Source organism: Otolemur garnettii, unplaced genomic scaffold (assembly GCF_000181295.1).
Source record: "Otolemur garnettii isolate 467f Iridium unplaced genomic scaffold, OtoGar3 scaffold00293, whole genome shotgun sequence".
Classification (NCBI taxonomy): Eukaryota; Metazoa; Chordata; class Mammalia; order Primates; family Galagidae; genus Otolemur; species Otolemur garnettii.
This window is the reverse complement of record NW_003852688.1, coordinates 222776-244429: the sequence shown is the minus strand read 5'-3', so window position 1 is coordinate 244429 and position 21654 is coordinate 222776. Positions and strand designations below refer to the sequence as shown.

Sequence of the window (21654 nt, the reverse complement as noted above, 5' to 3'; positions counted from 1 at the left end):
TTATTATTTAGCTGGCCTGGGCTGGGTTCGAACCTGCCAGCCTCAGCCTCAGTGTATGTGGCTGATGCCAAAACTACTGTGCTATGGGTGCCGAGCCTCTGTGCCCTCCGTGACTAGGCTGGTCTTTGGCACTAAGCCAGTCTGTGCAAAGCTCCTGCTAAGAATTCATCCCCCTGACCTGGATATTTGATCGAGTTCCTCATGCAGTACCTTTGATGGATAAGTCCTTGGCATGCCTTGGCCTGGCGAGAATCTTCTACTTTGATGGCTCCTCTTAGTAATTTCCCAGCCTACTGATACCCTCACTTTGCTGTCTTTGCTGCATTCAGAGTTGAGCACAATTAGTGCTCCTATGATAATGGTTGTGACCTATTTTGCAATCATTTTAATAACATCTTCCTCACCGTTTTAACAGTGTCAGGATAATTTCTATTTAATACTTCTGGTCAGCCGGGTGTGATGGCTCGCTCCTGTAATCCTAGCATTCTGGGAGGCTACAGCAGGTGGATTGCTTGCGCTCAGGAGTTTGAGATCAGCCTGAGCAAAAGCAAGACCCTGTCTGTACTAAGAATAGAAAAACTAGCTGTCCATAGTGGTGCATGCCTATAATCCCAGCTACTCAGGAGGCTGAGGCAAGAGGATTGCTCAAGCCCAAGAGTTTGATGTTGCTGTGAACTATGATGCCATGGCACTCTACCTAGGATGACAGAGTGAGATTGTGTCTCAATAAATAAATAAACAAACAGACCAAAAATCCCCACTTCCAGGCATGACCCTTGTTTGTGTCCACTCCTCTTGGAAAGAGTTAGGGAAGGTAAAGTAGGGAAGGCTTGTGAGAATTGGGACTTCCAGGATAGATTCAAAGGCCCAGCGTCCCTGGGTAAGTCCTGGAGATCATGAATTTTTTCCATTTCTTTGACTGTGACACCAGACTCTAGCTGACATAAAAAAGTCATGTTATTAATAATACCACTAAGATGTCCCTGTGGTTCAGACCCTAAAGAGCACTGATCATGCATTTAGATGAACTCATTCTTCCTCTACCATTGCCTTGATATATTTTTATTTCTTAGTGGACTCGTAAGAATTAGGCCTCAGATAAAGAAAAGATGCCGCAAACTCTTGTCATTATGACCTACACTGGTGAAATCCTCTGGCAGGGCTGGTCAAGTGTGTGGTCTTGGAGTTGACTTGGGGTTGCTTTGATCTAGTCTTGTCTAGAGGTAACTTCATGCCAGGTTTATAGTCTGGCTTCTCCTATCAGTATAAATTCCACCCAGCATTGTGGGACTTTCTTATTCACTCAAAAAACACTATTTAAATACCAAGTGATGAGCAATATGGTACCTTTGGCCCAGACTTTTCTAGCCTGTAGAACAAGTTCCTGACCTTGTAAATTGAGAGGCTCAGCCTTTATCACTTGAATGGAATGGAAGAGGCACTGGTAGGGGCCGGCCTCTTGCCTCCTCAGAGTTGCAAGGGTGCTTGGGAATCACGTTAGCATTTTTCAGGACATGAGTGTCCCTCAGGTTCCTTATAAATACAGCTTGACTCAGCCACTGTATGACCGACACCTTTGGGACATGAGGTGGATACTGTTCTTTGGGGCCCTTATTGGGACCAGCATCTGTGGCCGACAAAAGTTTTTTGGGTAAGATCCTTTTAGATTTATTATTATTATTATTATTTGGTTATTTGCAAAATATGAATGCCACTTGGAATTGGAAATGAATGGCTGATGATAGCTCAAGTGGTAGGTACTTGGTGGAAGAAGACCTGGGTTTTTGTCCTAGCTTTCCCCCTGCGTCATCCTGGACACCCCATTTCATCTGTGAAATCAGGACTAGCGGTTTCCAGAACCTTCCTCATCTCCCTAATCTGCCCACTTCTTATCCGTAAGGTCAATTCTAGGCATCGCCTACTTTCTCGCTCAACGTTATGAGTTACTAAGAATTAACAGAACATGTTTTTAATTTCTGCCATGTTTAAAGGGAAGACCTGGCTCTCAGGCTTTGTGGTTTCACCTCTCTGTTACCCACAAAGGCTGTGTAGAACTAATACTTTCTCAGTGGGTTCTGGGACATGACGATTTACTAGGTCTTGCCTAGCCCCAGCTATGAAAACTGACATGCAGGGACACACGCCTGTATGTTGGGTGTGTGTGTGCATGCACACTCACAAAACACACTAAAAATTCTTTGAAGCTTGCAAGGGAGAGGACATTTGGGAAGCAGAAGAGATGAAAGGGATACACAGTGCCCTGCTAGCAGACTGAATTATAATAACTCATTACTGCATAATGCTTTGCCATTTGCAAAGAGCTTTTATGTATATTATCTTCTGGATCACACAACAACTTTGCCAGGCAAGGGTGTTATTTTCCTCAATTTAAGCAGGAAAAAAAAATCAGCCTTGGAAAGGTTAAAGAACACACCCAAAGCCATTTAGCTGGTAAGCAGGAGAGCTGGCACTCTGAATGTAAAAGCCATACGTTTTTCTATAACAGATAGAATCCTATATGTCACAGAGCCGTCTTTATTAGTTTACTCTCTATTCTACTATCTGGCTAAAGGAACTTTGGGGTTGTTTATTGAGGTAATTACTTACATGAGATTGAGTAATTTTTATGGTGATGACTTCTGTTCACACCTGTGTCTCTACTGCCAAATAGCTCAGAGGGGTTAGGCATAGCAGGTGGCCAAGGAAGGAAATTTTTCCACAGGCAGCTCAGCAGGAGGTGTGTAATAACTACACTTGCTGCAGTGTGGGCTGATGAATGGAACTGTCAGGCTCCCACTGCGGCTATTCATGTGGCAGAAAAATCTCTATTTCTCAGGATACAGACCTCTCTTATCATGCAGTGGGCACCTGGGCTGAGACAGCTGGACTGGCCCTGGAGTGCTCATGGCAGGAATTTTGCACAGAAAGGGCTGTGTGCCTGAGCTGATTGCAGATGGTTTCAGCCAGTAGTGAGGTTTCATCCTCACCCCCAAATCTGTTCTCGTCACATAGCAAAGAACCCAGTAAAGGTGGTGGGTCTTTCTTGGGTCTATTAACATGCCCCAGGGACCTAGCCCAGTGAATATTAGAGCAAGGGAAGCTGGTCTCTTAAGCATTCAAGTAGTCAGGATGTCAAGACCCAGTCTGGCTGATGAAAAAAGGAGGATAATGATTTCTCCCTGTCACCCAGTCTCCCTTCCTGCCCCCTGCCTCACCTACCTCTCATCTCTCTTACTCTGCCGGTGTCTTCTGCCTTGGTCTTCAGACAGCCTAAGGATGAGACAATGGCGCAGATGCCTGGAGGTGCTGGGCAGGCTGAAAACAGGAAGTAGTTGCAGAACTGGTTGTAGCACCCGCAGAAGCTGGCAGGCATCTAAGGGTTCTGAGAAACTATCTCTTAACCCTCTTCGTAGCAGCTAGGGAGGCAGGTGAGAGAGGCACAGGAACAGGCACGTGACTGCAGATGGGGTAGAGAGGAGAGCGTTAGGAGCTCAGTCACTAAGGCGATTATTAACTGTCCAGAGCACAGTCAAGTGCGAGGGCAAGTGAGAGGGGTCCTCAGCAATTGCAGTGGCAGCAGGTGGACAGGCCTTGTGGCTGAAGAGGGCCAGAGTTAAGACGACCTATGGGAACTCCCATGTGGAGCAGGAGTGGTAGATGTGGCCACCAGCAAATCCCAACTTGTCTCCCCTCCCAGGCCAATCTTCCGTCTTCAGAAAGAGCTCAAGGTCTTTGAATGAGCTTCTGGATAGTGGAGATAGGATTTACTCAACCATCTATGCTGTCATGACTTGGAGATGGCATTTTCTAAATAGAGACCAGGACAGTGAGGGCAAGAGAAAGGCTGCCCTTTGCATGGCAGCCCCATGATGCTCCCCGAGTGTTCAGGCACGAATGGGCTTATGTTCATAAGGATAATGCTACCGCCCTAGAACAGGCTTATGCTCTTAAGGGTAATGTTACCCCCTACCACCACTGCTGCTTTTCAGCACTTTCCGAAGACTGCACCTAACTTTGCCTCTTCTGATCAGGAATGTGAGGAGGTCCTAAAGACTTGGTGGGAGATTGCTGGACAGATGGGGCAAAGGACTGGGATTGAAAGCAGAAGGAACAGCACCGGCAAAGAAAGGCATACAAGGGCAAAAGTACATGGTGAATTCGCCATATCCGTGGGGCTGGGGCTGCAGGGGTGTGGAGGGGAGAGGTGCAGGGGAGACAGATGGTCGTGAGCTCCACCCAGCACCAGGCCTTCTCCCCGCTGCTCTGCACACTACAGATATTTTTTTTAACCTCTGTAGCTTGGCTGATTAGAGCGTGATGAAATGGGCTACGGATTTATTCATCTTCTGGGCCAGTCAGGGTCACTGTGTTCTTTTGTCGTGGGCTTTGGCCAGGAGTATGCAATTTGGAAAAAATAAAATGCACGTGCTGGGTGAATGCTTAACAAGATTTTATATTCCAAAGAGCTTCTTATTTCTTATCTTCTTCTTTTTTTTTCTTTTTATTTATGTTCTAAAAACAAAAGTAAGCCTATAGCCACCAGTATTCCCAGGCAATCTCTCATCCAAGTAACAACCTAGACCTACCCTCCTTAGCTTCTGAGCTCTGATGAGCAGGGTGGCATGGCCATAGGTTCTCTGTTATCCTCTCTGTGCTATATTTCACAAATGTCTAATATTGCCAAAAGAGATGTCAACATACAGAATCTTTCTAAAATACCTGTTTCGAAGATGCCCCTTTTTCTGCTGCAGGAGGCCCATCTGGGGGAGATGCCAGTGCTGAACTTTTTCTCCCAACCCACCTGGTCCCCAAAGGTCCTGGGGGTGGGTAGGTAACTATATTCCAGGAGGGCATAGAGGAGAAGCCTCTAGGTATTAGGGGTAGTTGGAGTAGGTAGTTGGGGGCACTGGGGGTGTGAGCATGGGTTCAGCAGAAGGTCCTGGTCTTTAGCCAGGAGTAAGGATTTCCCTTCTGTTTAAAACCTGCCCCTTTTTCACAAGGCCTGGGTCAGGGAAATGGTTCGACTTGCCATTTCCCCAGGGCTGCAGACCGATTTTTGGCAAACTTACTGGATTCTGACTAACACTCACTCAACCAGTGGCTTTTCCTCTAGGCCCGCCTGGGATGTAGTTACCTGCCTACTCTTAGGATCTTTGGGGACCAGGTGGGTTGGGAGAAAAGGTTCAGCACTGGCCTCTCCCCCAGCTGGACCTTCTGCAGCAGGTACAACCCTGCAGCAGACTTTGCCTCTTTGGGCCTGGCCTAGACTCTCTAGTGAGCCCCCAGAACTTTCCAGAACCTTGAAACCCTGAAGGTCCATCCGGATAGAACTGGTTTTCTGATAAGGAGCTGCCACGTGAGGCTGCACATTCAGCTTCCTGTGACAGAACCGTTCACTCTGTCAACAGGTCCTTCAGCCCACAGCAGCTCTCCTGCATTCACTCATGTCAAAAGGATGACGCATGTGACAGCGTCGAGTGCAGATTCATTTGGGCCGTCACCTAGCAACAGACTAATGGCTCCCCTGACTCCCTCAGCCGGCTGAGAGCACAAAGGCTGCTTTTCAGGTCCGCTTTCTCCCACCCACACACAGGACTTTGGGGACACCTACCCCTGGGTTCCTGCGGAAGCCCAAAAATGTACATGAAGCAAGTTCAGGACAAACAACAAGGGAGCTGAGACTGGTGGGCCCCCCGGACCCTGTCAGGGGCCCTCTGTCCCTGAGGGGAGGAGTGGATCCCAAGTTCAGCCTTTGCACCCTGAGCCGTGTTCAGTTTCTAGGTTAATGTGTGTTTGTCTGGGGTGCTGGAGCTGGGAGGGATTCTGAGAGCGGCCAGCCTCTCCGCTCTAGCCTAAGAGGACAACAGCTGTCCCTCTTAGGAAAGAGATACGGTTCTCCTTTCCAGCTCTTCCCAGCATGGAGCTCCCACCCGCGTTTGAGGGCTAGCCCCTGACGGTGAAGAAGTGCTTCTTTATGTCTTGAGTTAGCTTTGCGTGTAACTCAGGAACATTCCTTCTTGTAAAATATATATGTTTTTCATTATGAAGTAATATGACCAAATTACAGAAAACAGATACAAGGGGAAAAAAAGTAAGTCATCCATAATCCCACGACCCGAGCATAAGGGCTGTCAGCATTTGGTATATTTCCGTTGTCTGTTTTTCTTCCAATGCATCTGCTTTTTCCATACTCGTAATCATGGCATACATACAATTTTGTGTCCTGCTCTTTTACTTAATATTTCCCTTAAAGTTATACCATAAGCACTTTTTCATATTCGCCCCCTAGTCTTATTTTTAATGGCTATATATTATAACCAAAGACTAGACCATTTCCTCCCTTTCGGTCTAGTTACATCTGGGATAATAGGCTTGGGGTTTATTTGCCAGCTGAAAGCTCACCATGATCTTTTGCCTTTTTTTTTCCCCCTTCTTCTCCAGGGACCAAGTTTTTAGGATTAACGTCAGAAATGGAGATGAGATCAGCAAACTGAGTCAGTTCGTGCATTCAGACAACTTGAAGGTACCTGGTTCTTCTTAGTCCTCTTGAATGTTTTCTGATGTTGGTGGAAGACTCTTCAGTTACCTGCATTATTTTTATTCCTGAAGATTCTCCGTGTATAATCCTGTCTGAGTCCACATACCGTTCACGCAGTTAGAGGGTTGGCTTGGTAGGGGAGAAGCAGCTCTGTAGATCACAGTGGTGCTGTCTGGGACAAGGGGTGGGGGTGTGAGTAGTGGACCCCAACCTTCTAGCTGCCTTGACTTATTACTTCTTGGACTCTGGCGGATGCTGCTTGCTGGGCAGGTCTGACCAGACACAGTTGGTTAAATAGGCAAACTCTGCCCCTGGGCAGAGCCCAGCCCTGGAGGGATCACTCTGGCTTTTTCGACAGTGTTGTAGAAGAAAGAGCTCATTGTGCCTTTTACCTGAACTGTCCTTTACCCTGGTTTAACTTCTATTCCCTTTAGCTCAATGTCTGGAAATCTCCCTCTACCTTTGGTCGGCCTGTGGATATCCTGGTCCCATCTATCAGTCTGCAGCCAGTCAGAGCCTTCCTGACGTCCCAGGGCCTGGAGTACTCAGTGACAATTGAAGACCTGCAGGTGGGAAGGCCATGGCCCCTCATTGGTCTTGCGTAGGACCAAGCAGCCAGTCCTGAGAGGGCTGGAGAGGTTTTCTGGTTCTGGTTTTATTGTTTCCATTTCATAGATGAAGAAATCAAGGAACCTGGAAGCCAAGCACAGTGACTTGCTGGGGGAGCAAACATAGCAGAAAAGGGCACACGTAGGTCAGGGAACCACACACATCTGCATCCAAATCCTGACCTTTCTAACTATAGTGCCAAGGGCTATGTCTTTGGACAGGCTATTAACTTCTTGAGACTCCGTTTCTTTATCTGGAAAATGGTAACTATGATACTATGTCATGTGATGTCCTGAGAAGATTCAGTGATTAAATGTAGGTAAAATACCTGACAGTCCCTGGAACATAATACATTAAGTAATACGTCCCTCTCCATTTCCTTCTTTGAAATCAGGAGGCAAGAGCGGGGGTGGGGGTGGGGGTGTTGGAGACCAGCCATCGAGGCACCCTTTGAGAAGGGGGGGTAGCCTCCTGTCCCCCAGCAGAGAGAACATCATCATGCAGCCTCACGACCTGGACCTGAACATCAGGACAGTGTCTGGCTCGTGCTCTGCCCTTCACTGAGGTGGGTTATGGACTAATTGGTGATTTGGCCCGGGAGTTTCCTGATGGCGTGAGCAGCTGTGAGCTTATTAATCATCCTCACATGTCACAGACATCTGCCAGGAACCTTCAAAGTATGAGTGGTTATAAGAATTTCTTTGTTTCTGTATGGTTTCCCAAGCTGTGTATTTCAGAGGCACTGGATACCAGATGCAGGCTGATGTCTAGAGAATTCCTGCTATAGCATAGCCAAACAGCACATATGCTGCTTCTGGGGAGTAAGTGGGTTTCAAATGGGGTGGTATAAACTGGGCACCAAGAAGCAAACTTGGTAAAGATGTGACAGAAATTGGACCTCCTTTTAAACCTTGATGTGTTGCTTGCTGTGCTGAGGGTGCTGCCATCTTGGCTGGCCCATGTACCAAAATATGGTAGAAAAAACCATGAACCTACATCTCTCGTGGATCACCTCCTTACGTGGCTCTCTGTTTTAGGACCTTTTAGATAATGAAGATGAAGAAATGCGACACAATGAAGGGCAAGAACGAAGTGATAATAACTTCAACTATGGGGCATACCATTCTCTGGAAGCTGTAAGTGTTTCAGAGTGGGTTAAGATCACCGTTCTCTGCCTCCTGAATTTCATAACCTCTGTCCTTACTCCCAGGAGGTCTTAGTCTTCACCACATTCTCACTTCACTGAGGGGCTAGAATCTGTATACTTCAATTCCTTTCTAATTCCTGAGCTGTTTAACTTCCACCAGCACCTAAGAGCACAGTGAAACACACAGTGGACATTTTCTTCCACATCCATCTTTCTTTCCTTAAGCAACTCCTTAAAGAAAACCATGAAATAATTGTAATCATTTCCAGTTTGTAACTCAACCTTTTTCTACCCTACCATAATCCCTCTATTTTATTCACCCAGAATACAACGTTTCTTATTCCAAGCAAGTAGACAAGTGGTTATTTCCAAGGTTAACCAAATATTTGCACTCATTTATCATGACTACATAATGCATTTTGGTGCTGTGTTTAGTTAGAAACCACTTTAGATAGATGACTGACTTTCAAGGTAAGCCAGACCTTCAAAGGAAAAACTTGGAGCAGAATAATTTCCTATGGTATTGGAACTTAAGAAATCAAAAGGCACCAGAGAATGGCACGCATCGTGAATGGTACCGTTCTCTGATGTCCCTCAGTGCCTTCTTCATTAGCCAGCAAACTCTCCGCTAGCTCAGCAACACATCCCAAATCCAATCTGGTATTCGCACTCCTATACCTTAACATATGCTGCTTTTTATATGTAAACATGGTGTTTCTGGCATGCTTTGCATGAGGTATATCCTTTGCATTGTTTTTCTTCTTGACGAGAGATGACTTCAAAGGTTGACCAGCTATTTCCACTTCTTTCCCATGTTGGTCAGTAGCTTTGTTTACTGTGTACACGTCCAACCACATTGCTCCTTCATCCTTCTTGTGACCAGTGACATACATCTGCAAAACAGCTGGATGAAGTTAGGAGTTCAGTCTCGGGTCATAGACAAAAGCAGAGCTCAGGGCCCACACGGGGATTGAACCCATGACGTCAGACTCATTAACACGGAGCCGTCCCCAGCTGAGCTAACCAGAGGCAAATGTCATCCATGACCCTGGAGGGGCCACCTCCTCACCTGCCAGCTGGGGGACCCTCACTTTCTCATCCGCTCACCTTGGTTTTCTCTGATGTTAGGCACTCTCTGCAGTCTGGCTTATGGCTGTCTCTTGCTCTCTGTGAGGCCCTGTGCAGTGGATGGGCGTTGCTGTCTCCCTCCTGACTTGATCTCATTCAGTTCTTTCTAGAAGCAGCTTTTTTTTTTTTTTTTGTACAAAAGGTCTTTATTGGCGGAGGAGGGATGCTGTAGCAGCACTAAGGAGGAGAGGAAAGAGAAGAAGGAAGAGAAGAGAAAAGAGGAGAGAGGGAAAAGAGGAGAGAGGGAGAAGGGGAGAGAGAGGGAGAGTAGAAGCAGCTTTTAAGAGCTTATATCCTATAACCACTCAGGCTTTTTTTGGTCTCTAGTGGGAATTTCATGTTTGTCGCTGCCAGAGTCTGGCTCCAGATCCTTTGTCTGTGTGTCTGTGTGGTGGTGGTGGTGGTGGTGGTGGATGGCAGTGTGAATTTGCACCCCACATCTGGACACAGCTTGATGATTTAACTTTTCCTGGGTGACTCTCTTGTTTTGGGGTGGCAATCTTGGTTTTCCTGCACTCTCTAGGGCCAGTGAGCACACCTGGTAGAGTTTCCAGGCCTTTTTTGTGGCTAGTTCCTAGCTCTTAGGTTCAGGTCCTTGCCCCATGTGGTGTCGGTGCCCTCTGCTCCTATTCTGGGTCTGTGTAAACCTGCAGCGTCTAAGGCAGACGTTGTTCCTGGGGCTCCACCTCCTGCCCTCCACCCGGGTAGTTAATTTTGTCTTCATTTCTGGAATCTATAAGTTCCCATTTTTTGGCACTTAAACTTGGCTGGGAAATTTTCCTTGTATTTTGCCTGGTTTGCCTGTGTATTTGGGGTGGTTTCTGGCCTCTGTTCCATCTGCCATATTGATTGCAATTCTGAGAAACCCTTAAAGTCCTGATTTTGTCCTATATTGATTGCACATTTTCCTCCTCTGTGTAACCCCTTCTTCCAATCTTAAGGACTAAATGGATAAATTTGTTTATTTTCTTCTTTTGGCCCTCAAACAGTTTGAGCAACTGAGATGGACACATTTTATTTACATCAATTTTTTTGTTTTTTCTGAAAGCAAATGGGAGTGTTCATAGCAACTGTTTATAGTTCTGCACTTGCTCTCACAGGGCCTTTAGAGAAATCATCTGGAAAGTGGGATCCCTGTACCTCCCGGTGTGAGCAAGGTGATCCACTGAGTTGGAGGAAGAAACTATTACAACTTCTATTTATTATACATATTCTATTTATGTACAGTTTGACATATATTTATGTTTATTATCAATGCAACCCTTTAAAAATAATGTATGTAATATATGTATGTAGTCTGTATATATATTTCATACTGATTTTTTTTCTGATGGAGAAAGTTATCATAGAAGTTTGGAGAGTACTGCTTTCAGGAGTCTGGGATAAATGGGACCGTTGCTGCCTGTTCAGTGTGGCTGCAGTGCAAAGGGCTACACTGTTGCAGCAATGTCTGCAAAAGTCTCTCTATTCTTGGACCGTAATTTTGTGGACAAATAAAATGTGCTATTCTCTAGAAAATTGTAGAAAAGGACTCTTCAGGCAGTTCCTCATAACAAGTGTTTCTGTGCCAATAATATGGTTAACCTTGAAATTAGGGATCCAGAAGAACTCCCTGAGACCTACAAGGTTAAGTTCACAGATACCCATCCGGTGGCGAACACATTCTGATAATGCCCCTGGGTTCATTTTTTCATGCTTCAGATTTACCGCGAGATGGACAGCATTGCCACAGATTTTCCTGACCTGGCAAGCAGGGTGAAGATTGGACATTCATTTGAAAACCGGCCGATGTATGTACTGAAGGTGAGGCCCCAGGCACTTGGAAGGGACCTGACTGGACCCAGGCTTCTGGGCCCTTGGGTCTAGGACCCAGGTCTCAGGGCTCTGAAGGAGGTGGCACTTCAGTCTCCTTGACTTCAGGGAGGAAGTAAGTTTGGTACACATAATACTTGGGCTAGATCTGAGTCTGACAGGGTCCTCTGCTTTTGCCTAATGTGTGTGTGGGGAATTAGAAGGGGCACATCCCATTCCAAGTTTTGACTGAAAGGTAGGATTGGAGGGGGGAGGCAATTATTATTCTAGAAAGTTCTCAGAGGGGCCAGAGTCTTTTGCCTTCATCTCACCTTCTGTAAATAGCAGGACAAGTTGAAACAGCCCCATACACTCTATCTTGCTTGTAGGGGTACTTTATTAGAAAAGAAACCTAGGAAGCTAATCTTAGATTTGATGTAATTTTAAGCCCAGCCTCTGATCTTTGACTGCGCCGAGCCTCATTTCCAAATATTTCTAACAGATTCAGGTCTATGTTGGCAAAGGAGGTAGAGAACTATAACAATGACATAAATTATATAATAATCCAGCTGAATGAATAAAAAGGAATTTGGGCAAATAAACTGTGGAACAACTGATGGTGTTAGGAATTTGCCAAAGCTTTAGTTTCATATAAGCCCCAAAGAACTCAGGTTTGTAGTACTGGGCAAATTACCAATGGGAGGGGAGACCTGCCACTGAGCTGCTTGCTCTAAAATAATTACATTTAGATTATTTGCCAATCTGATGGAGACCCTGGCTTCATTAAGCACCAAGTTCTGACCCAAGGGGGCTTGACACCATGGCAAAGGCAGGAGCCAGAATTCATTAGTGCCATTTACAAAGAGCTATAGTGAACCTCCCCTCTTCCTAATTTAAAACGGAATTCATTTACTGCATCAACGAGAACAGCCTGGTTCGTGAACCCTTATGTCTCTCTCTGTTGGGATACCACTTGAGGTCTTTAAAGAGACATAATATTATCTCTAATCGCTCTGACATTATAATCCACAAAAACAATTGTTTCCCCTTCCCATTCGCTCTGAATGCTGGAGAGGTTCAGGCCGCCCGGAGCTGCAGCTTGGCCCCACCACCCAATTAAGCTCCCTGATCACGGATAAGCTCGATAAATAGATGGTGCCCTCTGGGACATTTGGTCTCTGAATTATCTTAAATGAATTAAATGAATGGGAGTGAGGTGGGGAGAGGAGAGGTGAGTGGGACAGCGGGCAGGCGGGTCACTTTCTGGCCTCTTCTCCCTCCTGCAGTTCAGCACTGGGAAAGGCAAGAGGCCAGCCATCTGGCTGAATGCGGGCATTCATTCCCGAGAGTGGATCTCCCAGGCCACGGCACTCTGGACGGCGAGGAAGGTCATGTCGCCTGGTATTAGCCGAGAATTCTGGTGGGCCTGGGTAGCCCCTGCAGTGTCCCATGTGGCTGGGCCCTACGAGGCTGGGCTGGGGGGCTTTTCAGACTACAGGAGTGAATGGTTAAAGCTTCTTAGTCACCCCATGGTGGCTAAATGACAAAGTGTGTTTTCATGGAGGTGAGCAAGCTGGCAAGCAGCAGAGGTGGACCCGGGGCCCTGGCCCTCAGTCCCCCTGCAGAAAGGGAGCGGAGCAAAACTCAGCAGCAAAACGAGGCTCTGCAGGCCCTCCATGACCTCGTGCTGTCTTCATCTCCTTCTAAAAAGTCTGTTTTCATAAAGCCCAAGCTAGGAGAGGAGGGGTGCTGCATGTGGAGGGTGCACTTCCTTCCCCCTAAAAACTTTTGATGTATGGCTCCCTCCTCCTGGAATGAGTAAAGTGAGCTTCCCAGTGCTCATTGAAGTTGCTATTGTCCCCCCAGGTGTTGAAGGGGTCAGGGGGCCTTGCAGAGGGCTGAGCCCATCAGGGTGGCAGGGAGGCTTCCAAGGGCAGGTGCTGTTCTAGAGATGCCGTGCAGCTCCGGAAGGTGCATGGCCTAGACCTGGTGGCCCTGCCTGTGATGGGGTAACTGACAAACATGTTGTCTCTGCTTAGATTGTATCTGATTACCAGAAGGATCCAGCTATCACCTCCATCTTGGAGAAAATGGATATTTTCTTGTTGCCTGTGGCCAATCCTGATGGATATGTGTACACTCAAACTCACGTGAGTAATCCCAGATGGGCTGGGCTCGGAGTTAGGACGTTGTATTCCTTGCTTTGCCATGAACTAATTATCTAATCTTGGGGAGAACGTCCACAAATGCACATGTTATAAACTTCTTTGGATAGCATTTTCCATCCGTTCTCAGAACTAAGATTCACTGGGTATATTTTTCCTTAGAGAGATTAGTCGAACTCCCTATCATGGGTCTTAATAATTATCAACATTTTACCAATTTTCTTTTCATTGCTTTCTCTCCTACACATATTTTCCTGACATATTTTAAGCAAATCCCAGACATCACATTATTTCACCCAAAACTACTTGAGTATACATCTCTAGAGGATGATTTAAAAAACACCGCAAAACCCCACGACACCACTAAACCCACGACACTTTAAAAATTAACAGAAATTCTTTAATATCATTTAATACCCTCAGTTGTCTTAAAAGTGCCTTTTAAGAGTCAGTTTGTTCAAGTCGGGATATAACGAGATCTGCACTCTGCATCTGGGGCTGTGTCTGTGCAGTCTCTTTTATTATACAATAGCAACTCCACACACCTTTATAGAATGTCATTCATTTGTTAGAGAATGACATTTGTCCTGTTCAATGTCTCACATTCTAGATTTGGCCAATGGCTCCTTTGTTGTGTCATTTAGTTTGTTCCCTTATCCCCCCCAAATTTTCTGTTCATTGATGGTCAGAGCTAGAGCTTGATGGAATTCAGGTGAGTGTTTTGTGTAAGACTAAAACAGATGGACTTCCAGTCACATCAGTGATCACAGAGGCACATAACCTCCATTCATCCCACTTCTGCCAAAGCCAAAAATTATTTGATGGGTTCAGGTGGTATCAGACTGGTTCTAGCGTATACATTTCTCATCTGGGAATTTTGGGGGAGTCCTTCTCTTAAAGCCACAAGGGAAAAACTCTCCCTTCTCTGGAGAGGCAAGTTGACTGCTCAGTCAGTGAGGACTGGAGCCCAGAGGACCCTTCAGGCAGAGCCACAAGCAGCCTCCCCACCTGAGGTGTCACCTCCATCTTAGGCCTCTCCTGTGCCCTGATCTGCTTCTGGATATTTGTTCCTTCCTTGGTGGCTTTTTCAGAACCGATTATGGAGGAAGACACGGTCCCTAAATCCTGGAAGCCCCTGCATTGGCACAGACCCGAATCGAAATTGGAATGCTAGTTTTGCAGGTAGGTGGGGGAGACACTTTTCAAATGCTGTTCCCCCTGGTATAACTTGGTTTACCAGTGCTCTCACCTGGCTGGGATGGGGCCCGTTTCTACTCTGGTTTCACTGCGGATTCACCAAGAGACAGAGGCACATCCCTTAGGCTCTCTCTGCCTCCGGGCTTATCTATTTTGTCTTGTTTGTTTTGAGACAGAGTCTTGCTCTGTTGCCCCGGGTGGGGGGGGGGCGGTGTAGAGTGCAGTGGCATCAGCCTAGATCAGAGCAACCTCAAACTCCTGGGTTCAAGTGATCCTCCTTCCTCAGCCTTCTGAGTAGCTGGAACTACAGGTGTGTGACACAATGCCCAGCTAATTTTTCTATTTTTACTAGATATGAAGTCTCACTCTCGTTCAAGCTGTTTTCTAACTCCTGACCTAAAGCAATCCTCTCATCTCTCCCTCCCAGACTGCTTAGGCTATTTTGTTTTTTAAATCTGACTTTTGTGATTTTGAAAGGGAATGATTCAGTAACTCCTGTCCTGCACTGAGAGAATGATGGGACAGAGCATCTTTGCATTGAGATTAAAATCTACCCTAATATTTTTAAAACCACTATTATCTTAGATATACAAATCCAAGAGCCTTCCTTATCCCTGGCCATTCCAGCTCTGGCTGGGCTAGTTATGAGTAGGTAGAAGGACTGCTGGGTGCAATTCAGAAGAGAGCATTAGCATCGCTATCCAAATAGGCAGGGGCGTGCTGTGAAAATTAAACTCCAGCAGTTTACTCTTTTTTTTTTTTTTTTGGCAGACTCTCACTCTGTCGCCTTGGGTAGAATGCCATGGCATCATCATAGCTCACAGCAAGCTCCAGCTATTGGGTTTGAGCAATCTTCTTGCCTCAGCCTCCCGAGTACCTGAGACTACAGATACCCACCACAATGTCCAGCTAGCTTTTCAATTTTTGGTAGAGACAGGGTCTTGCTCTTGCTCAGGCTGGTCTTGAACTCCTGAGCTCAAGCGATCCACTTGCCTCAGCCTTTCGGAGTGCTAGGATTACAAGTGTGAGCTACTGAGCCCTACCAGAAGTTTACCCTTATTAGATGTGTAAATATGAACCTCTGAGGCTTCTGTCATAGAAGGAGAATGAGAATTATGTGACCTGGGTTCTGAGTTCCAGATATTAAAAATCCATCTTCACAAAAGTGCCAACAATATGCCAAGTACTTTCCCATATATGTTATATTTATTCTTCTTACCTGGTGGTAAATTTTATTATTTGAAACTTAGAGACAATCTGAAGATCATCTGGCTGCCCGAGTTCAAATCTAAACTCACCTTCCAATTCCAAATCCAGAGAGTTCGCTTTTACTATGCCACAGCTGTAGTGATGCTTTGATTTTAATGACTTCCTTTAGTTGCATAGAAATACCAGAAAAACCATCGGGGGGAAGTGATGACTGTGGGAAAGGACCTGATACCAATGTGGGAACTTAGGGCAACAGAGTCAAGTCCCACAAGTGGGTGGTTTTACACACACGCACCCCAGATACCTCAGGGAGCTATACCGTGAAGTAATACAGAAGGCAGTATTTCTAAATACCTGTCAAATAATTGAGAGATTTTAGCCACAACAATAGATTATTTTTGGCAGCATTTGGCCATTAAGATCTGAACCAAGAGAAAAAGTTGTCACCAGGATAAATGGAGTCATTTTCATTATTTATTGATATTCATATTAATTATCTAGAATACTTATTAATTACAGCTCATTCTAAAGTGTGATATTAATTACCTATGACAACTGCTATTAGTATAATACAAGGTCAACTGTGTCCATTTAAAAGAGTCCTAACAATTTTCCTCCTTAGCTGTGGCAGACTCAACACCTCAGCCTCTTCTGCACCCACCCTGCCGTCCACAACCCCCCCCAGGCTAGGTTCTTCCCCTCCCCTCCGCAGGGGGCTGTCCCTTGTGAAAACCTTTTTTTTTTTTTTTTTTTTATTGAATGGTAACTGTGTACATTGATGCACTTTGGGGGTACAGTGTTGCACTTTGGGGGTACAGTGTGTGAAAACCTTTGCCCTCTCTTCTTGGTTGAGTCTCCTGAATTTCTGTTTTCTTGGCCTGTCCCCAACAGGAAAGGGAGCCAGTGACAACCCTTGCTCTGAAGTGTACCATGGACCCCACCCCAATTCGGAAGTGGAGGTGAAATCAGTGGTAGATTTCATCCAAAAACATGGGAATTTCAAATGCTTCATCGACCTGCACAGCTACTCACAGCTGCTGATGTACCCGTATGGATACACAGTCAAGCAGGCCCCAGACGCCGAGGAGCTGGTGAGTCACAGGTGCCCGGGGCTGCTGGGCCCCTCAGGCACTGCCCACGTGGAGGCTCCACAGTTTGTAGGGAAAGTCCAGGGGCCTGGGCGGGTTTCACTAAAGGCCCAGTCTTCTCTTCTTGCCCTTTGGGATGTGCTGGGGACAGAAGAAGACAGTGGCTCTTGTTCCTGTGCCACCGTGAGCTCACAGCACCATGCCTGACCTAGTCTTTTCTCCTCTTTCGTTATTCTGACCGAAAAAGGTTGCAGACCCACTGCTTACCAAGCACTGTGGCTGGCACCATGGTGGGTGAGGGGAGGTGCTCCTGACTCTAGCTAAGGAATAGTTATGGAGGGGGTAGGCCACAGCTCTTGGTGCTCTGTGTCATGTCTTGTGACTCACCCTAGAATGTGGAGAGGCATTAGGGGTGCACTGGCAGGAGCTGGGCTGCATCTGTGAGGTGATTCCAGCCTGCTGTCTCTGTGCTGGTCTACCTGAGTGCACTCCAATGCCAGGGCCACAGCCATCCCATAATCCCCCAGACAGATATAGCTACTCCTGGGCGCATGGCTAGGTGTGGACTGGATCCTGGCCCCCAGCCCTTTTGGGTAGGCACTCTGTGCAGGGCACATGCATACATGGTGGTCTGATCTCCCCTGCACTCTAGAACACTCAGCCCTTCAAGAGTTTTCCCTTGGACTTGGCCTTCTGTCATGGTCATGCATATGACATCCCCTCCCTTAGGATGGCTGTAGCTCTCCAGGACTTTGGAGAATGTGGGTACCACTCCTCCAGCCTGGGTGCACCCCAGACAGGCTTTCTAGATGCAGCTTAGGCTTCTTCCACTCTTCCCTTTATCTTTTTTCCCAACCTGGGGACATGGCGGGAGAAGGAGTTGGAAGAACCGTGCCATATCCCTCAGTTCCCTGTTGCACCGTGGCTCTGGTGGACAGGAAAGAGGAGACCAAGAGGGAAATCCGGGGAGGGGCCGAGAACCTTCCAAACCATCCCAGTGTGGAGCAGCTGAGGAATGTCAGGCTCCCAGATCCATTCTTTCTCATTCCACTGATTTTCTACTCCCAGGACACAGTGGCCAGGCATGCGGCCAAGGCTCTGGCTTCCCTGTCGGGCACTGAGTACCAAGTGGGTCCCACCTGCACCACTGTCTGTAAGTACTCTCTGCGTTTATTTGTTATTTAGAAAGCACTCGGAGAGGAACCTTGAAATGGAGTAGGAAGAGAGCTGCAAGTTAGACTTGTGATGTTGTTGTGTGATTGTTTTTGTGTTAATGGACTGAATTTATGCTAAGCCTGCGTTATGATAGCTGGTGCAGTTGCCCTCCTCAACATCACGGCCACCATCAAGCTATTTATCACATGCCTGTGATGAGTTAAGTCTTGTCAGAGGGGTAGAGTCTGCATTCTCTATCTTGCTTTAAAGATCCTGACTGTTTATCACAAATTCTTCAAGCCTATCATTCCAATTTTAGAGGAAACTCACCTTTGGGTTGACAGAAGGATGGTGCTGGTAGTGGGGCTGGGGAGATGAGTTAGCCTCGGAGCATATTGGCGGGGATGGGGGGAGCTGAGTTAAGGGGTCTCTCCCACAATGGTTAGCATCTAGCCACAGTATCTCTCAAGCCCCAAACCTGAACTTGGGCTTCAGGCTCATTACCCACAACTTCATTTTAAGGAAATACCTTTGTTTTGGTTTCTCACTGAAATGTTTCATCCGAGTAATTCACTCAGTTATTATTGAAATCTTTTCCATTTCCGTACTCTGTGAGTCTGTCTTTAAATGTTCCTATTGGAAAAAAAAAATCATACTCAAGACTCTAGCTATAAATGGGAAATAAACACTGTCTCGTGCCTGCATAGCTGCATAACCTTATTTTGGCCAATGACAGACTGCACATAGGACAGTCATCCCATAAAATTGTAACAACATATTTTTATTGTACCTCTTCTGTGTTCAGATACACACATACTTACCACTGTGTTGCAACTGCCTGCCGTACTCAGTACAGTCAGGTGCTGCTGGGGTTTGCAGCCCCAAACAGTAGGCTACACCATACAGCCTGGGTGTGGTCGGTGCTACCTTCTGGGGTTATGTGAGGGCAGCACCACGTGACGTGCACCCACCATAAATTCATCTAAGCATGCATTTCCTAGAACAGGTCCCCCTCTTTCAGCAACACATGGCTGTATAAATACAGGAGACAAAACTGTGACTCTTAATGGTAATTCCCTTGTTTATCCCTCGAGTGCCTCTTTATTACTGGAGTTCCCACAGGTGATCACCTTGGAGCCCCTGCAGACTTGCTGCTCTTGTCTTTCCTCTTCATGCTGTACCTCACTCTCCTGTCCTGGTCAAGTCACTCAACTGGCTTTCCTTCCAGACCTGCTCTTTCAGGAAGATTGCCCAGCCCCGGCTCCAGTCCTCCTCTGGATTCCAACCTCCACGCTCTTGTCTCTGATTCAGATTCCACTGAGCTGTATAAAGTAGTTAGCCTGATGTTGGTGTTTATGTTGCTAATTGCAGCAACAGCCCATTAATTATTCATGGTTTATTGTTATTAGTGTTGTTAAATGAAAACTCTTCAGAGAACGCATCAGGGGAGTTTCTCCACGTTCTGCTTAATTAGTCAGGACTGAGTCAGGGACTAAAGAGAGTTTAAAGAGACTTTGTAGGAACCCTCTGAGGAGGTCCTCTCCAAAGATTTTCTTGGGTCACCAGGGTCTTGGCTTTGGGGTCAAGCAACACTTTAAATAATGGTTGTGTCCTCCTCCATCACATGCATCTTTCTCCCCAGCATAAGCTGTGCAAAAACCAAGAGATACTCATCAGATCCCCCCAACAGAAGAGGAAGAAGGCTTTCCTGCAGGCTTTCAGGAGACATAAAGTTTCCTACCTCTTTCAAGGGCCCATCTTCTTCTGTATTCTTTATAGAATTGTCTATCCTTCTTGCTTTCCAAAAAAGCAATCAATGTTTGCATAGTAGCACTCTAACCCCAGGGGTTAGGGCATGTGCTACACAAACAGTTGGCATTGATCCCTTCAAGTGCTCAAACTTTTCTTAGATGGAGATAACGCTAAAATGGATTTCACACTTTCCTGCCTTCTCAGAGCAGGTAGAAGAGATTTGACCCCTTTCTTTGCGGCTGAGTGGTCTTGTGAGCATCAGTTATTACACTCTGAAGACCTTCTCTGCTGTACTGGACTGCCGTTTTGCTTCTTTAATTCTGTGTCTGCTTTTCAAAGTTTTCCTGTCTCCTGTCAGACTGTGAGCAGTAGCTCATACTGCTTTTAGGCAAACTGCCTCTAGCATCACTTTCTCTGCCTCCTTACTGATTCTGCTCCACCCAGGGCTTAGGAGCAAGTTCTCTGGGCCCATCTCAGTCATGGATAGACAGTGAGTATTAAGGATGTTCATGGATAGCATTGCTTGTAGTTGCTCATGTGGGGCCCAAGGGCAAACTACCCCTCTCAGAAATAATGGAAAAACAAAAGAACCCGTATTTCCATTTAACAGGCATGTTAATAACCAAATGGGTCTGAAGTGCTTCAGGAACACCCAGGCTTCCATGTCAGATGGACCTGGGTTAAAACCCCAGCTCTGCTGGCCAGGTGTAGTGACTCATGCCTGTAATCCTAGCACTCTGGGAGTCCGATGTGGGTGAATTGTCTGAGCTTAGAAGTTTGAGACCAGCCCGAGCAAACTGAGACACCCATCTCTACTAAAAGATAGTACATCTTTTCTACTGGGCATTTTTTTTTTTGAGACAGAGCCTCAAGCTGTCCTCCTGGGTACAGTGCTGTGGCATCACAGCTCACAGCAACCTCTAACTCCTGGGCTCAAGTGAGTCTCCTGCCTCTGCCTCCCAAGTAGCTGGGACTACAGGCACCCACCACAACGCCGGCTATTTTTTGGTTGTAGCCATCATTGTTATTTGGCAGGTCCAGGCTGGATTTGAACCCACCACCTTAGGTGTATGTGGCTGGCACCTTAGCCACTTGAGCCACAGGTGCCGAGCCTTCTACTGGGCATTGTGGCAGGCATCTGTAGTCTCAGCTACTCAGGAAGCTGAGACAAGAGAATTGCTTGAACCTGAGAGTCTCAGGTTGCTGTGAGCTATGACGCCACAGTACTCAACCCCAGGGTGACCAAGTGAGACTCTGTCTCACAAAAAAAAAGTTCCAGCTCTGCCTTTTCTGCCTGTTTCCTAGGTAAGATGAAGTAGCCATTCTGAGCCTGGATTTCTTCCTCTGAGAAACAGAGACAATAAAACCCACCTCGCTGGGTTCTTAACGGTTATGAGGTCATAAATGTGAAGTTCCTAGTACAGTGCCTGGCTCACGGCAGATGCTCAATAACTGCTAGCTGCTTTTTAGTAATATCATCTACACTTTGCACTTGGAACCAGTTTTTGCTTTAGTAAAGTTTGACTAAAAGGAAGCAGATAAATAGGCCTCTGGCTTTTCTTGAGGCTTTTGGCAAAGGGATGTCCCAAGGGCTGTGCTTCCTTCTCTCCGTGTGTCTGTTATCACTTGCCATGTGAAAAAAATCCTAAAACTCAGCAGCTTAAAATAATAAACATTTATTTTTCTTACATGGTTTCTGTGGGGCAGGAGTTCAAAAGTAGCACAGCCAGGTGGCTCTGGCACACAGTCTCGGGTGAGGTTGCAGCTGGGCGTCTTCCAGGCCTGCTGTCAGGGTCTGCTCCAGGGCGGCTCCCGTGGGTGCCTGCACAGTCCGTGCTGGCCACTGGCAGGAGGCCTTGGTTCCTCACTACACAG

The 21654-nt window shown here is 46.6% G+C and overlaps 1 protein-coding gene across 1 annotated transcript in view; it reads left to right on the top strand.

Annotated features, from left to right (window-relative positions):
* Positions 1–1583: 1583 nt before the first annotated feature.
* Positions 1584–21654, top strand: part of CPA5 (carboxypeptidase A5) — a 68746-nt gene continuing 48675 nt past the window's right edge. The window contains exons 1-10 of the mRNA XM_023508935.1: positions 1584–1651; positions 6442–6523; positions 6973–7107; positions 8185–8283; positions 11124–11225; positions 12500–12601; positions 13253–13363; positions 14470–14560; positions 16676–16875; positions 17941–18025. Coding sequence (XP_023364703.1) covers positions 1584–1651; positions 6442–6523; positions 6973–7107; positions 8185–8283; positions 11124–11225; positions 12500–12601; positions 13253–13363; positions 14470–14560; positions 16676–16875; positions 17941–18025 — 1075 coding nt within the window. The remainder of the gene's footprint in view (positions 1652–6441; positions 6524–6972; positions 7108–8184; positions 8284–11123; positions 11226–12499; positions 12602–13252; positions 13364–14469; positions 14561–16675; positions 16876–17940; positions 18026–21654) is intronic.